At 35.8% G+C, this 16,980-nt stretch overlaps 1 protein-coding gene across 8 annotated transcripts in view; it reads right to left on the bottom strand.

Moving 5' to 3' along the window:
• The window catches only part of ATP13A3 (ATPase 13A3), an 80,818-nt gene that overhangs the window by 33,852 nt on the left and 29,986 nt on the right, over positions 1-16,980 (bottom strand). For all 8 annotated transcript variants that reach the window (XM_025286248.3, XM_044943422.2, XM_025286252.3 and 5 more), the window contains 11 exons: positions 16,291-16,363; positions 13,240-13,371; positions 11,897-12,076; positions 11,593-11,750; positions 10,720-10,908; positions 9,124-9,185; positions 4,810-4,960; positions 2,206-2,322; positions 1,579-1,596; positions 1,283-1,436; positions 1,067-1,187 (listed from right to left, as the gene is read on the bottom strand). In XM_025286248.3, coding sequence (XP_025142033.3) covers positions 1,067-1,187; positions 1,283-1,436; positions 1,579-1,596; positions 2,206-2,322; positions 4,810-4,960; positions 9,124-9,185; positions 10,720-10,908; positions 11,593-11,750; positions 11,897-12,076; positions 13,240-13,371; positions 16,291-16,363 — 1,355 coding nt within the window. The remainder of the gene's footprint in view (positions 1-1,066; positions 1,188-1,282; positions 1,437-1,578; positions 1,597-2,205; positions 2,323-4,809; positions 4,961-9,123; positions 9,186-10,719; positions 10,909-11,592; positions 11,751-11,896; positions 12,077-13,239; positions 13,372-16,290; positions 16,364-16,980) is intronic.

Genomic DNA, 16,980 nt, shown 5'->3' with positions numbered 1-16,980 from the left:
TTTTCATGTGTTCAGTGGCCACTTATATGCCCTTTTCTGATAATTATCTGAATCATTTACCCTTTTTTAAAAATTAAGTATGTGTTTCGTTGTTTCTTTCCTGATTTATATTCTTGATCAAGAACTCCTCTGAAAGGTGATGGGGAGCCATTTATTATAAGAATTCCAGGTAGAAGACTGATATTAGATTTGAATATTAAAGACCTCTCGGTGGACAGAGTGTGGTACACAGATTAGACAAAAGAAAAAGTGGAGAAAAGAGCTAAGTCCCTGAATTAGAGACAATGACAGTGGGGATGTGAAAAGAAAAGTCTATTTGATAGGCAGAATTAGCAGGAGAGCCAATAAATCTTTCCTTCTGCTTTGAAATGCTAGGTACAGCATGAAATATTCCTAACCAAAAGTGTTATTTTCAAAAGATCAGACTAGATCAGTTTTACTCTAACAGGACAATCCTTGAATGTGAAACACAGCTGTAACTGGAGGTAAATGTGATGTTGGTAATGGCCATCTGACCTTTGGCGGTGAGGGTGGAAGGTGTATTTATTGTGACTCATGATACTCTGGTCAAATGAGCACTTGGTTTCAACTACTAGGCAAAAGCAAGTACGGGTGACCCTTGAATAACATGAGTTTGAACTGTGTGGGTCCACTTACACATGGATTTTTTTTCAATAAATACTATTAGTACAAGATCCACAGTTGAATCTGCATGGCAGGTCCAGGACCCAATCCCCTATAGATACCAAGGAATAACTGTAGATCATTGGAAAATAAACTTCTGTAGAAGTATGTTTACCAAAAACATAATTATATTCCTCGAACATGCCCAACACATAGCAGGCACTCAATAAACATTTAAAAAGTAAATTAAAAATAGTTCCAGGGAGTTATACTTTTATCTCAATTGCCTAAAACATTGAATTATGCTATATATTTGCACATATCCAATAATCATTTACTTAATAAATAATAAATTGAATATAAATGATTGCACAAGACTTTCATAAACATAAATGATGCCTTACTGGAAAAACTGTAGGCAAAACCATTCATCAACGTTTACCTGCCAACATTCTGCACTTTGTGCCATGTCAGTTTTGACTCCAATTTTCTGTGTGCAAGAGCAATCACACGGAAGCCCTGTTTGGTATAATCTTCCAAAACTTTTTCAAAATCAACAGGAACTTTTAAAAAAGAGAAAATGGAGGTCATTGTTAGAACTGTGATTACCAGCTTACACAAATATCAGAATTTCACTCAAAGCCTTGTGCTTCCTTACCTGTTTCAGGCTTACAAAGACCAGCAATGACTTCTGGTGCCCCTTTCATGTAGGCATCCATCTTTCTGTCCCCGAGCACCCTGGCCACCACACACATTCGTTGCAAAGCAGAGGAGAATGGGAACTGGCGAACAATTCCTATCTCATAAACAGCCTACGGAATTTCAAAAGATGCACAAACCATTCATTATTTTTCAAAGAATTAAAATAGATATACCAGTATATTGACTATACCTCAATTAAAAAAAAATTTTTTTAAGATATACTTAGGTAATGAGTAAACATTCTTCACTTACTGGAAGTTCAAACAGCTCCTAAAAAAAAAAACAAGACAAAAAGAATAAAGTAAAAGTACAGATTAAGTCAATTAACACACTCAAGTGAAAAAAAAATTTAACTGCGTATCCTCAAAAAATTATTTGGAAAACAACACAGAATTTTTAATATTTCAAAGTCAGGTTTTAAGATTGCTTCTCTACTAGCTCCCATTTCTTAAAAAAGAAAAGTTTATTCTTGAGTATTTTAAAACACTCTGCTATTCTAGGAATATTAACGTATTAAGTTCTTAAATGAACTAAGAGGTATATATTCAAAAACTAACCTAAAAATAAAGGCTTCCACGTATTCTTTTTATTAAATCCTAGGAATACAGATGCAAACTAAAAGTCTTAACCACCATGTATCTAAATCACAAGGCTCTAAGCTGTTTGGTAAGTAGGAATGCAAGAACAGCACTGAGAATTAAATCTCAATGTTTTACATGGAATGCCTCCAACACGCCAGGCGTAGTTTCTGATAAATGCAGTAAAGATATTCATATCTGCATTAGAGTTTTAAAAAGGACATGTGATTCCATCTTCCAGCAGTATTGTAAAACGAGGAGAAAATGTGAGCACCGGAAGTATTATCAAGCAGTTCCATACCATTTCTTGGCTTCCTGCAGGTGCAGATTCAGGAAGCAGCTGTTTTGGAGGACGAACCACAGTTGGCATAATTCGATTATGAAGTGCTGTTTCCTCTTCAGTTGCTTCTTCCAGAATCTGAAAGGAAAACAATCAACACATTGATTCATGAAACTCATAAATTCAACTCACTGGTTCCATTTTAAAATAAAACATTATGGCTATCTTCAGTTAAGGTTTTTTGGGTTTTTTTTTTTTAAGTAAAACAAAATATAAATAAAGCTAGTTTTAAAGTCCTAGTAACCTGTGGGAGAGGGGAGGCAGAGGTTAGTAAAGAAATAGAGAAAAACTTCTAATATTGTTCCTATAACCAATTAAGTCTAGAGACTAGTTCTGTAAAATACAGAAGATCCCTGCAGTTTCAAAACTTTTTAGTCTATCATCCAGAGATTCCTTGCTAACAGAAGAGGATTCAATATATGCAGAGCTCAGATATGTTTAGTAGAACCACTGGGTCAGGACCTCACTGAGGTAGGAATCATAAATTTAGATTTCCAGCTTGTTGTTATTGTTTAGTCACTAAGTCATGTCCAACTCTTTTGCAACCTGATGGACTGTAGGCCCGCCAGGCTCCTGTCATGGGATTTCCCAGGCAAGAATACAGGAGTGGGTTGCCATTTCCTTCTCCAGGGGACCTTCCTGACCCAGAGATTGAACCTGCGTCTCCTGCATTGGCAGGTGGGTTCTTTATCACTGAGCCACCAGGGAAGCCCAGTTTTCCCAGTCTGAACACATCTAATTAAAGCACAATTATCCTAGCTCCTTGAAATTTAATATTAAACTATTTTTGGTGGAAAATTCAATAAAAAAACATATATTGCATACACATATATGAATAAGAAACTAATTTCACTCTGTAAGTGAAGGAATCATGAGTGGGAAAATGATGGGGAAGAGAGCTATGCTGAATTAGCCAATTTTACACAATTCTTAAGAAACATTTTAACACCTCTGAAATTATGCATCTTACATGGTATTAATCACTTTAAATAACAGCAGTGCCTAGTTATGTAAAAACATTCCATAGATACTCTGTGGTAAGATCAGCTATCAAAGCATCTCAGAGTCAAAAAAGCATGCTATTTACTATACAAACTGACTTACTAAGCCCACTTTTTAAGGGTCACATACAGAGCAATAAATCTACCAAAATCAGCTGGAGAAAAGCTTTAGAAAACATCAAGATGAATCAACTATACTTTGTTTTACTCTTTATAAAAGAAGTGGGCCTCTTTTAAGGAATTAAAGTTGATGAGTATTTACTGTGGGCTTTCAGAAGATGGCAGAGAACTTTGTCACTCATCCCCCCTACCCCCACCTGTCAAAATATTAACCAAACACACAGGAAAAGAAATAACACTGTAAAAGTAAACAGAGTAGAACTGAAATACAATGATGGACACAGCAATAAGGAAACAGTAGCCCAGGATAAACATAAAGGACATAGAGGAGAGGTGGGATCAAACTTATTAGTCAGAATAGCTTATCAAAGCAAAAGAAAAAAAAAAGTCACAGAGGTCATACCTATAGAGAGATAAACTACATCCCTGAGAGGAGGAAGGGCTGCTAAAATGAGGGGCAGTATTCCAGGGTACTGCTTGTGCAAGCACTGTGGGAGAGAGTGGGAAAGCAACCAAAAGACTACTACTTCTCTCCTGAACTCAAGGCCTGCTGATGGGGCCCCAATACAACAGGCTCCCCCAGGCAGCCTTCCCATTCAGGGAAGACCCTTCCCAGGAAACCAACATACCAACATACTTCTCAGGACCAACATACACATGGAAAAGGATAAAAACCTTGCTGCAGCACCTACCCAGAGCATCAAATCAAACCTTCACTCTCAAATATGAAAGTAGGATGAAGAAATATACTGAAAATCAACAAGAAGATGTCCATGACACCTCAATTTTTTTAAAAAGTATAAAGGAGAAGATTAAGTATAGGAAGGGGGAAAAAACTGAACCTAGAGAATATGAAAAATTCAGAAGCAAGAAGGAACTTTAAATACAAACTAATACCTGTAAAACAAGAACTGGATGCTGGAAAATACTAACAACCAGAGCAAGCACTCAGAAATTAAAATAATCAATGACAAAACAAAGAAGTGAACAAACAGAAACCTCTGTGAGCATGTGTGTGTAGACATGTGTGTGTTGAGAAAGAGAGAGAAAGGACACAGGAAGTAGAATGTGGGGACTGAAGACACATGACCACTCTATACTTTTTCCCTATGGCCAACAAACTGAGTCACTTAGATCACCTTACTGCTTAGACCTACTGCCTCAAGATACTGATCCCGCGTTCTCCTGTAAACATAAAATAGGGCCCTGAGCAGGTCCTCTATTAAAGGTCTTCCTCTATTAAAGGTTGTTTGAATGAGTCAATTAAACTAAAACAGAATTTCTACACAACTGTAAATATCTCTCCGGTGACACACCTTTAGAAATTACATAGTTCCTTATATGAGACAGACCAAAATCAAAACAAATTAAAGAAATAATTCTTCTGCAAGTTAATTTTTACTATTTTCCTGAAGTTAACTGTACTTTAAAACACTGAACTTACCCATCCGATGGCTTCAAACATTTTCAAATCAAGTGGATCTCCAGAAAGCACTCCTTCAATTTTTGTAAGTGAATGACAAGTAGCCATACAAGCAACAAACTGAGACTTTACCAACATCTCACTGCAAACCTTTTCTTCTGGCAAAAGAAAACTATACAGAAAATGCACTGAATTAGATTCATAAACCCCAAGACTGAAGAGAGTAGTTTAACAGAACTTTTCAGGTTTTATTATTTTAAAAGTAGAAATAAAATGTTTGCATTTATGTACATATTGCATGTATTCATTTCATTATAGATTTTGACATTCAAAAACATTTTCTTCCATGAAAATTATTATACATGAGTAAAATATAGTATTATCTTAGATTCTAAATAACTAGACCAGACATACCAGTACAGAAAATACTACATACTAAATAATAATTAAAACTCTTGCTTATGGACATATGGGAAATTAGAACACACAAAAACTCTTTTGCAAAAACATAAAATGACTGTGTAACACACTACCTTTCAAATATAAAACTGAGCTTGTAAGAAAGAAAGGTAAAATTTTAAGTGCCAAAAACAGCGAAAGGACAACCAAAAGGGTGTGACCTTAAACAGATGCTGTGACTACGGGGGAGAAGGAAGAAGGGAGGGGAGCCTTAAGTACCCTTAAGGCCTTGGGTTTTAATAACCACACAAGAACAAGAGACAAAGCCCTGGCCACATACAAAGTAGGAAGTTGGAACTGAGGGAATCCCTCTCACCAAGACGCTCTTGAAGAACTACAACCTTGGAAAAAGAAAAGATTCACCCATAGATTCAAATACGTAAGAATAAGCTTATCTCTTTCCCCTCACCCAAAGTTCAAGAAAATAATTAATATTTATGTAATATTTACTATGTACTGGGCACTATTCAAAGAACTTTAAATCTATTTGCCTCATCTCATCCTATACCACAGAAAGGTGTTTATTATCACCATTTTATAGATGAGGAAACTGAAGCAGAAGGGTTTAAGCCACTTGCCAAGCCACAGCACACAGGTGGCAAAGCAAGGGTTCAAACACAAGAGGTCTGGTGTCAGGGCCTGAACTCTAAACCATTAAGCTGCTCAGGATGGGATCTGGGTTTGAATATATATGCTACTGTCCAGTCCAGAAATCCCCAAGTTATAAAAGTAACATTAACGTTTGCCTGGTACCACTGACACTACTTTTGGCCAAGAAAGGTCAAAACTCTCAGGAGAGGCACTCCCACAACACAGCTACAAAGGAGTCTCACAAAAAAATTCCGCTAAGGATGCATCCATAATTTAAAAATGAACCAGGAAATAATTCTCACGACTCAACAGACACAACAAAGACAGAATTAGAATCCCATAAACTGGAGATAATAGAATGGTGATCTGAAAGAATGCAAAGAAGGCATTTTAAAATTATAGACTTCGGAAAAGAACAAGACACCATGGTGGGGAAAGGAGAAAGCCAGATTTGGAAAAAACCAAATGAAATTTATTATCCAGGATATGGTTAGGATTCCCAGATGGAGAGAAAGAATGGGGAGAAAGCCACAATGGGAATAAAAAGAAGCTGCACACTTTCCAGAATTTATGAAAAGAATGAATCTTTGGAATCAAGAAGCAAAATTAGTCCCACACAAACAAACAAAAAGATCATGGTGAAACTGCAGAAATCAAGCATAGAGAAGTATTTTTTAAACAACAAAGGAGAAAAAAAATTACTAAAGAAGACTAAGACATCTACAAACATGGCAATTTAATCCACAGGAATGGGATATAAGAAACAATGGTTACCAAAGCCATCCATCAACCTAGGTACATCTTAGCATGTAGACTGTATACAAAACCAAAATCATAAAAATCATAAAATGCTATACAACAAATGCATACAAAAAGGGAGGTAAAAGTAGTCTACAGTCCATAGGTTTTATGGAGTTAGAAACTAATAAAGACACCCATAGGGTCTTCCCTGGCGGTCCAGGCTTAAGATTTCATTTTTCAATGCAGGAGGTATAGGTTCGATCCCTGTTCAGGAAGCTAAGAGCCAACATGCCTTGTGGCCAAAAAACTAAAACTTAGAACAGAAGCAATAAAATCTTAAAAAAAAAACAAAAACCTTCATAGACTTTAGACTCTAAATATGAATATTAGTAACTTACGGGCAAGTAATAAAGATTAGGATGTATAAATTCTGAAAAAATGAGAGAAATATGAAAACTGTGTGGGAACTGGGGTAAGAGAGTCAGTGGTAGAAATAATTTCAAATATATCTGAAATCACAATAAATGTGAACACAATGGCAGAGAAAGAGTGAAAAGAGATGGAAAAAAAAGATACATAGGTATATATTAGGCAAGAGCAAACTGGTATGTAAGCACACAAATATTCGATGAAACAGAATTAAAAGCAACAGGCCCCTCCATTCCAATTGTAATTTCTTTCTCTTTTCTACTCACAGTGCTTCTGCTACCTTAACTATAATGTTAATTTGTAGTGGAGAGAGTAGATACCCTTGTGATTTTAGCATATAAACACTGCTAGTGTTTCCCCAGTTAAGTGCTGGATTTGGGGAGATGTATATAAATACATATACATACATATACAAATATAAATACATATACATACACATAATTATGTTAAGGGGGAAACCATATATTTCTCTTCTGCTGAATTCCTTTAATAAAGAATGGGTATTGAATTGTGTCACATGGTTCTCTGGGATCTCTGAAAATGATGATATAATTTTTCTCCTTAGATTCACAATGTTAGATTATATTAATGATTTGAATGATATTGAATTAACTCTACATATGACTGGAATAAACTCTACATAATCATGGAAAAAAAAAAAAAAAAGCAACAGGCCTCATTAGGGATAAGTAAGTTCACAATGTGATATGCTATTTACCAAGATGTGCCAACTCTGACAATACATGAACCAAACAACAGTCTCTCAAACTGTATAAACCAAAATCCCATACTTTCAAGAGAGGAAAAAAAAAACCAGCAAAAACACAACTATAGTAGTAAAACTTCTAAGCATCAAAAGATAGCAATAAAGTAAAAAAAAATATGAGACAGGAGAAATATTTTCATAACGCATAGTACTGAAAAAGATTATCACCCAGAAAATACAAAGGACTTCTAATAAATGAATAAGATAAAGACAAACAACATCATTAAAAAAAAAAAAATCAGGATATAAACTGACAATACACAGAATGCCAAATAATCCTCCTTCCAAAAATTTGAAAAAATGTTCAGCTTTATAAGTAATGAAGAAACTCCGAACAAAGCCACAATGAAATAACATTTCATAGCTATTCATTTGGGAAAATTAGAAGTCTGGCAAAACCAAGTTTGGCAAGGATGCAGGGCAACAGGATCACCCATACACTGAGGGAGAGTGAGTTTGCACCATCACTTAGAGAGTAAGCAGAAGGTACCTACTAGAGCTGTGGCCATGCATGTGCTGTATGATCCAGTACTGAAACTGTGAAGAAACTGGTTTACTCAAACTCAACCACATACTCACAGGAGTTGTAACCCTAAGAATTTTAATTGCAACACGGTTTATGAGTATGGAAGAAAAAATGGAAAAAAACTGAAACTGCCCTTGGGCTGAAGAACAAATATTACGGTTTAGTCACACAATGGCATACTAAACAATAGTTAAGATTAATAATTTGGATCTATACATATCAACATGCAGGAATCTTGGAAACAATGTTATGAGGCCAAAAGGCGGCAAAAACACATACAGTACATATCAGTCGTATATACTTATTTATGGACAGATCTTGTTTATGGGTAGATACACAGGAAGTAAACTATGCAAGGATAACAACACAACTTCAAAACAATAGCAAGGATAGACAAAGGGATAGGTAAGACTTCAGCAGTATCTGTAATGTTTTAAATCTTTTTAAATCTTTTTGCTTCAGAGATCTGAAACAAACATGGCAAAATGTCAACTGTTTAATCTCAGCAGTGGGTACAGAGCTGTCTGTCGTATTACTTTCTATAAGTCTGAATGTTTCATATATTAATATATTTATTAGAAATAAACTAATAAAAGACCCTGATGCTGGGAAAGATTGAGGGGAGGAGGAAACGGGGACAACAGAGGATGAAATAGTTGGATGGCATCATTAACTCAACGCACAAGAGTTTGAGCAAACTCCGGGAGACAGTGAAGGACAGGGGAGCCTGGCATGCTGCAGTTCATGGGGTCAAAAAAAGTCAGACATGACTGAGTGACTCAGCAACAACAACAATAAATGGTCAAGTCTAGCCAATAATTACCGTGCATTTTCCACTCGTTGAATCCCCCAAAGATCTAAACCATCTTCAGTAAGGGTTCCAGTCTTAAAAAAAAAAAAAAAAAGCAACATTTACAAAATCATGAAAAACTATGCTATGTCTACATAATAGAGTGCTATACAGACATAAAAGGGGGAAGGAGATGAGTAAGATCTGTGTGTGTGTGCTAACAGAGAATAACTTTCAGGACAAAACTGAGGAAAAGGGTGCAGAACACTCCCTTGGTACAGTTCCTCTATGTGGGTGGGGTGGAGGGAGATATGTACAGAAATGTATACTTATGTGCTTTTGTTATTAAACAGTCGAACAATGCACCACTCAACCTATCACAATAGATGCCAACACAGGAGGGAGAGATTAGGGTACATGGAGCCAAAACAGGGAAGAAGAACAAAGTTAAATGACATCAAGAAGTGTAATCAGCCAAATTCAGGAAATAAATAACCTGGGTTCTCCAATAAGATGACTGGAAAAGAAGGGCAAGAAAAACGATGATTACGGATTAACTGCAATCGTTGCGATCTGTATTTGGATTACAACTGAAAACACAGACTGTAAAGCAGGGAAACCTGAATATGTACTGGATATTAGGTAATACAGAGGCTGTTAATTCTGTTAAGTGTAGCAGTAAGCAGTGATAATGGTATTGTGTTTTTAAAACATTGTTTTATCTTCTAGAGCTACATACTGAAGTATATGGATAAAGCAATATAATGTCTAATGCTGCCACCTTCAAAATGAGGGGACAATAAAGTTAAGACTGACAAAATGCTGGTTAACTGTTTAAGTAGGATAATGGGTAAATGAGGGTTTATTTCACTTGCATCTTTTTTTCCACTTCTGGGTCTGCTTAAAAACTTTTTAAACATTTCCAAAAAAGATCAAACATAAAAAAAATTTTCTGAACAGACTAATTTAATATGAAACAGTCATTAAGTCACGACCTTCTTTTTTTCTTAACAAAATACACCTCACTTTTTTTTTCTTGATAATAAAGATGATACACAAAAATCAAATGTGTATCATATCAGTTACCCAGAAGAACCTGGTCAAGATTTAGTTCTCTGAACTTTCAGAAAAACTGATCCCACGTGAGGAAAGGAGAACCCTCTGTATTTCAAACAAGTAAAAAAATCTGTCATTTTCACATGAAATTATATAATCAGTGTCCTTTGTAATTTTATAACACATTCAATAAAATCATAGAGCAAACACTAAATGTATATACTTCATAGCAATAACATTCCAGAAAACATTATCTATATGAAGTCTATTCTGTTAAAAACATGAAAGAGCAAATAAATTTAACTACTACTACAAGGTATAATTCTAGAAGAAATGGTTAATTGCAGATTTGGGCAAATAAGCAATATCCAAAGTAATAAAAATTTTTAAAAATGAAAAAATAATATAAAAATGATACAGGTGCCAAATAAATTTTAAAAAAGGAAAATAGAAAAACATTTCTTTTAAAATGTGTGCAAATTAGTTGATAAAGAACACAGAAACCATTAATCTAAATACTTTAGCTTTACAAAACTACAAAGTGACCTTTAAGAATGATGAAACTGAACCAACCTTGTCAAAGCAAACAAGATTCAGCTGTCCACAGATGTTGATCCTTTGGGGACTGATACAGAAAATACCCACTTTCTTCAGTCTTCTTTGGGCATACACAATGCCAGCGGTCATTGCAGCAGGAAGTGCAGGCGGCACAGTAATTGTAATGATATCAAGAGACTCGATAATTATATCCCCAACTTCAACCTACAGTTAACATAAAAATAAATGTCAGACCCCCTAATATTAAAATTTATTAATCCAATCAGTATTTCTTTAATTTTATATATTTTTTAAGCACATATATATTCATCTATTAATTATTTATAATTTTTTTTCCCCTTTAGAGATGCTGCAAAATAGAAAGCTCAATGAATCATCAGCGGGCTGTAAAATGAGAGCTATTATTTTTTTTAATTCCTACTTTAATAGTCCCATATACTTCATACACTACATACTTCAAAGTAAACATTTTTAGATATTGACTCTTACTACTATCAGCGTCTTTACAAGGGATAGAAAAAGAAATCTGACAAGGTCCCTTAGAAATATCTTCAATTCAGTAATCACCAATAATTTTAATGCTGTATATACCAGAGGTTAAAAAAAGAAAAAAGAATAAAGCTTTTGGTGAGTATGTGATCACTCCTCCCTTAAGTCACAAGAAAGCAAATAAAAGACCATCTAAACCTGATAAAAACTTTCTGCTATGATGGTGATGTTCTACATCTGTACTTTCTAACATAATAGCTACAAGTCTCATATGGCTCTACGTTAAATTAATTTAAATTAGGATTTCAATTTTCCAGTCTCGCTAGACACATCTCAAATCCTCAATAGCCACGTGATAATTAAAAATCAAACTCTATTAAGGGTTTCCCACGTACATACCTCATTTAAAATGTTATTGATAATAGTGTAGATAAACCCAATTGCAGCCACACCCACTAGACACAGTAGAAATAAGTAGGCATCTCTGTAGAGTTTAAAATCAGTTGGTTTGGGATACAATATGGAGCGAACAAGCTGTCCTTTGGAAGTACTAAATCCTTTTTTTAAAAAAAAAGTAAAGAAGAAAATGATTCTATAGTAACTCTATATGAAAATGATAATTATCTTTCAAAATAGAATCTCTTTTTAAATATGCAATAAGCATCAAATGTGCTAAACCATGCAAGAAAAGATTATTTTCTACCTGTTCTAACTACTATGGCTTTGACAAGTTCTCCAGTGTAGAAACGAGTCTGAATAACAGTTGTCCCACAAAACAAAGTATGTCGTCTATGTGTTTCTGGACTATATACTTCATCTCTCGTTCCTTTCATGTCCACTGAAGGATTTGGCAAATTAGTTTTTGTCACTGGAACACTTTCTCCTTTTAAAAAAAAATTCATAAATTAAAGCATAGAAATCAGTATCAAACATACAAGTTTTGAGTTGTTACATTTACTAAATGTTAAATACTGTTGACAACAGTTATTAAAAGTTCTCAAATGTGAATAATACAGCTTAATCAATCAGCCTTTTGTCTTCCAATTTCCTTACCCAGAAATAGCAAATCTTGTCTTCCACAGTATTTCTCGAAAGTCATCTGTGACTCAAAGGTAATGACTTGGAAATAATTACATCAAGTTTCATAAGAAGACAAGGTTGTTGTCATCACCACAGCACCTGTTCTGTGATCACCACAGCACCCCTGAGAACTAACTTGGGAAGCACTCTGCAACCCCAAGAACACACAACATGTGAAGATCCAGTCCTATCCGCCCTCACCTCCAAACTACCCCCCAACACACACACACACACACACACACACACACATACACACACACACACGAAGAGAACAGACATCTGAGCAAAGAGGAGTACGGTAATCCTCTAATAGTAACAAACAGACAAATCATTTTACTGCTACAATGTTATGCTCTGTAGCATCCACGCTTCTTGTGTCAAGGGCAACAAGTGTGCAGGGATGTTTATGTGCATGAGTGTGTTTTAAGACAGACTCTTAATAGTTAAAAAATGTATTATATAAGAATCACTTTCTTGCCAGATTGACTATGACAGTTTAAAAAGTCATATGATAAAAAGGTATAAAGCTCTACCTCTAGATTCTGAATTTCCAAAGGGAAGTTATTTTGAAGTCTATTTCTCCCCAATTTAACAAAAATATCAACTCTTTTATTCCTACATTTTGCACATCAAAGTGAACAGCAATAAATATGCTGTGGGTAAAGAACTTTTTTCCTAGTCCCTTCCTATAAAGCATTTCCTCCTGTCAGAAGAATTAACAGAAGCTGCACAAGAGATGTAAGCACCAGCATTATACTTTAGTATTACAGCTGAGTATAATGCAGGATTTGGTTCCCTCAAAAAAAAAAAAAAAAAAAAGAAAACTTCAATATCTATTACATGACATTTGTGAGTAAAGGATACAAACTGCATAGTTAATGCTGATACAAGCTTAATCAGTAACTACTTAGTCCTAATATCATTATAAGCAACTCAGCTGGTTTTTACTCATTTAATTTAGTTTACCTGTTAACATGCTTTCATTTACAATACAAGTACCATTAATAAGCACTGCATCACAAGGCATGACCATCCCATTTAATGGAATGACCATGACATCTCCCGGCACAAGGTCTGTAGAGAAGATCTCTTCTATTTCTGAATTTAAGAAAAGAAAAACAAATAAAGGTCTGAAAAGAGTATTCTTTAACTTGTAATAAAAATACAACAAACTAAAGATCTATCCAAAGGTCACCTGATCTCAGTAAGACATTAAAAATATACTGGAGTTAAATAAAATTCCAATAGATGAAGAGTACTGACAGACAAAATTATTATTCCTTAAGCTAACAGAGCACAGCGTCTATAATGTGTCAGCTAGTGTGTCCCAGGATAGTACACCAAGCGCACACAGGTAATGCCAAGTCCCCTCTAAGCTAAGAGATGGGGGATTTCAACACTCATTTCAACAGTGGATGGTCAATCTTAGCTATCAGCCCTGTGAGCTAAACGGGCAGTAAGTCCACCCAGGACACCCCCCTGCAACAGGTACATAACCTCAGATTTCTATAATCCCTTGGAAACAGAGAAAAGCACTGAAATTTTAGCACTTTCTTTTCTAACAGCACTCTTTTCCTTATGGCTACTATTTATAATCCATATTGTTTCATGGTCTTCTCAATATTCCTAAAATAGTTCCAAAATATCTTAGACATTATTTCAAATAAATGTATAAAATAAAACTATCATATATAGTTCATTATTTCCTTAGAAATTTATGTATTATATTCAAGTTAGTTAAACACTTCTTTCAAGATCTTCACAAGTAAAAGGTGGCCTTATATTTGGGCATTCTTTCTTCCCCTACCCCTAGATTTTATTAAACTATGCTTAGAAGAGACTTACACTACTAGTTTTTAAGCAAAGATGGATGAGGAGAAAACTACTGTTTGTGATGTTGGCCCTTAGGACAAATATTCTTTTCTTTCTTAAAAAAAAAAAAAAAAAAAAAAAGGTATAAGTAGTTTACTAAGCTAAGAGCAAAGAATTCTAAAGTTATTTAGCATGTATTAAGTATAATACTCTTCATTTCTTAATATGATCCTTTATTTTAAAAACTTGACTCAATACCCTCATGCCACTTGAAATTCTAACCCTTAGGTATATGGGGAAACTAAGTATCAATAATCTGTTGGACTACTGAGGGGGTAAGGAAGAAACACATTGAGAGATGCCCAGCATCTTTGGCAGTGGCAGAGTGGGAAGGGGAGAACACCAATAAACCATACATCTTAAGACTGCAGCTAGGAAAGGTGATATTATCAGCTAAAGCAGCAAGTGACCAAGAAGCACAAAGAAGAAAACAACTTGCTAGGCTAACTTGGGTTCACACTTGGATGTGGGATACCAAGTTGAAGAGAATGCACACTGATTTGGTTTTCCTGATAAATCAAAGAGGCTGCGGTCTCCGAGACCCATGATGCTGAGTTGCCTCCCCTGTATCCTTAACCTCTTCCATATCTCACTGGACAAACCAATGTGTCCAAAACATTATCCTTCCCTACAATTCTGCTTCTCCTCCAGTGTTCCCTATTTAATTAAATGACACCAATAACCATCCCCCGCCAGCCTGACACCACTCTATCAACAAATCTTGTTCAATGCCCACATTTAAGTATCTTTCAAAGCCATCTCTCCACCCTCCATCTCCACAACCCTCACGCTGATTCATTTCATGCCTTCAATATTACTTCCTTCTAAGTAAGTCTGAACATGGCAATCGGAAGAATTTTTTCAAATAGGCAAATACGATCATATCACTTTCCTGCTTAAAACCCTTGAATGTCTTTCCACTGCCTTTTGGGAGAGTCCAAATTCCTTCACAAGCCTTAAAAGACTGTCTACCCTCTAAATGCTGCATCTGCCACACTGAATTTCTTTCAGTTATTGCAATGAACAAACTCTCTTTAATTTCCAGGCCTTTGGGCACTAGAATCCTCTTATTTCCCTCTCTCAGTGCAGTTCAGTTGCTCAGTCGTGTCTGACTCTTTGCAACCCCAGGAATCAGAGCACGCCAGGCCTCCCTGTCCATCACCAACTCCCAGAGTTCATTCAAACTCATGTCCATTGAGTCGGTGATGCCATCCAGCCATCTCATCCTCTGTCGTCCCCTTCTCCTCCTGCCCCCAATCCCTCCTAGCATCAGAGTCTTTTCCAATGAGTCAACTCTTCGCATCAGGTGGCCAAAGTACTGGAGTTTCAGCTTTAGCATCATTCCTTCCAAAGAATACCCAGGACCGATCTCCTTTAGAATGGACTGGTTGGATCTCCTTACAGTCCAAAGGACTCTCAAGAGTCTTCTCCAACACCACAGTTCAAAAGCATCAATTCTTCGGCACTCAGCTTTCTTCACAGTCCAACTCTCACATCAACCCTGCCTTATCACTTTCTCACCTATACTTTATCTGGCTAATTCAATCACTTACGACCCAGAGGGATGGTACAGGGAGGGGGGAGGGAGGAGGGAAGAGGGAGGAGGGAGGAGGGTTCAGGATGGGGAACACGTGTATACCTGTGGCAGATTCATGTTGATATATGGCAAAACCAATACAATATTGTAAAGTTAAAAAATAAAACAAAATTAAAAAATAAAAAATAAATAAAATAAAAAAATATATATATATACCTGTTCAAAGCAGCCATCCTATATTAGAAGGATGTCTATATAGAGGACACCTATATTAAATGAGCTCTAATATATAAGTTCCCTGGACTCTATCATTTATCACACTTCATTGTTCTGTTTTTCATCTGTCTTTCCAACTAGACTGAAGTTCAATGATGCAAGGACTATGCCTATCCTGAGAGCCTAGTATAGTGGCTGTCACATTACAGAAAAAAAAATTTCACATAAATGAATGAACCTGATACAGACACATGACTATAAATCCAAACACACGTTTTTGTTTCTTATGGAACTACGTGTATATGCATAATATACTGGGCTTGCTTCACACATTAGTGCACAGTGGATATTTTTTTCTATTTACTTTTCTAAGAGTAAACTGAAGTACTTACCTTCATTTACTCTGCAAACTGAAACTCTCACAGTACTGTGAGCCGCCACCATGTCATGTAACATAATATATTGCTGAATCAGAGGAAAAAAATTTTGAATTCATTAATATAAACTCACTCTTCAATGTATTAGAAAGCAAGGGTAATATAAAATAAGCTAAGCTAATATATAGTGGTAAAGAACCCGCCTGCAATGCAGGAGATGCAGGACTCGGGTTCGATACCTGGGTCAGGAACATCCCTTGGAGGAGGAAATGGCAACCCACTCCAGTATACTTGCCTAGATGATCCCATGGACAGAAGTCTGGTGGGCTACTGTCCATGGGGCACAAAGAGTCAGACATGACTGAAGTGACTTAGCACACAAGCTAATATAATAAACACATATTACTCTACCTTTAAAAAGGTCAAGACCAAAAGATTCAAAGATCATTCAATGTGTCAGCCCCAAACAAAAGAAGAAGCACTTTAACAAGACAGCCCTAAAAACAGGAGATTCAGCCCTCCAGTATTCCAGTCTAAGATAAGCAACTAGAGACCCCTACAGTCCCAAAGCAATCAAGTGATACTCTGACTTTAAAAAGCATCTGCCTTCCCCCACTTCAAAAAGAGGGCAAAGGAGTACATATTCACATAACTAAAAGAAAAACTGTATCAAGAACGTGCTTTATACCAAATATCATTCCGCAC

Source organism: Bubalus bubalis, chromosome 1 (assembly GCF_019923935.1).
Source record: "Bubalus bubalis isolate 160015118507 breed Murrah chromosome 1, NDDB_SH_1, whole genome shotgun sequence".
Classification (NCBI taxonomy): Eukaryota; Metazoa; Chordata; class Mammalia; order Artiodactyla; family Bovidae; genus Bubalus; species Bubalus bubalis.
Note: the sequence above shows the minus strand (reverse complement) of the source record. Positions and strands in the feature narration are given on the sequence as shown.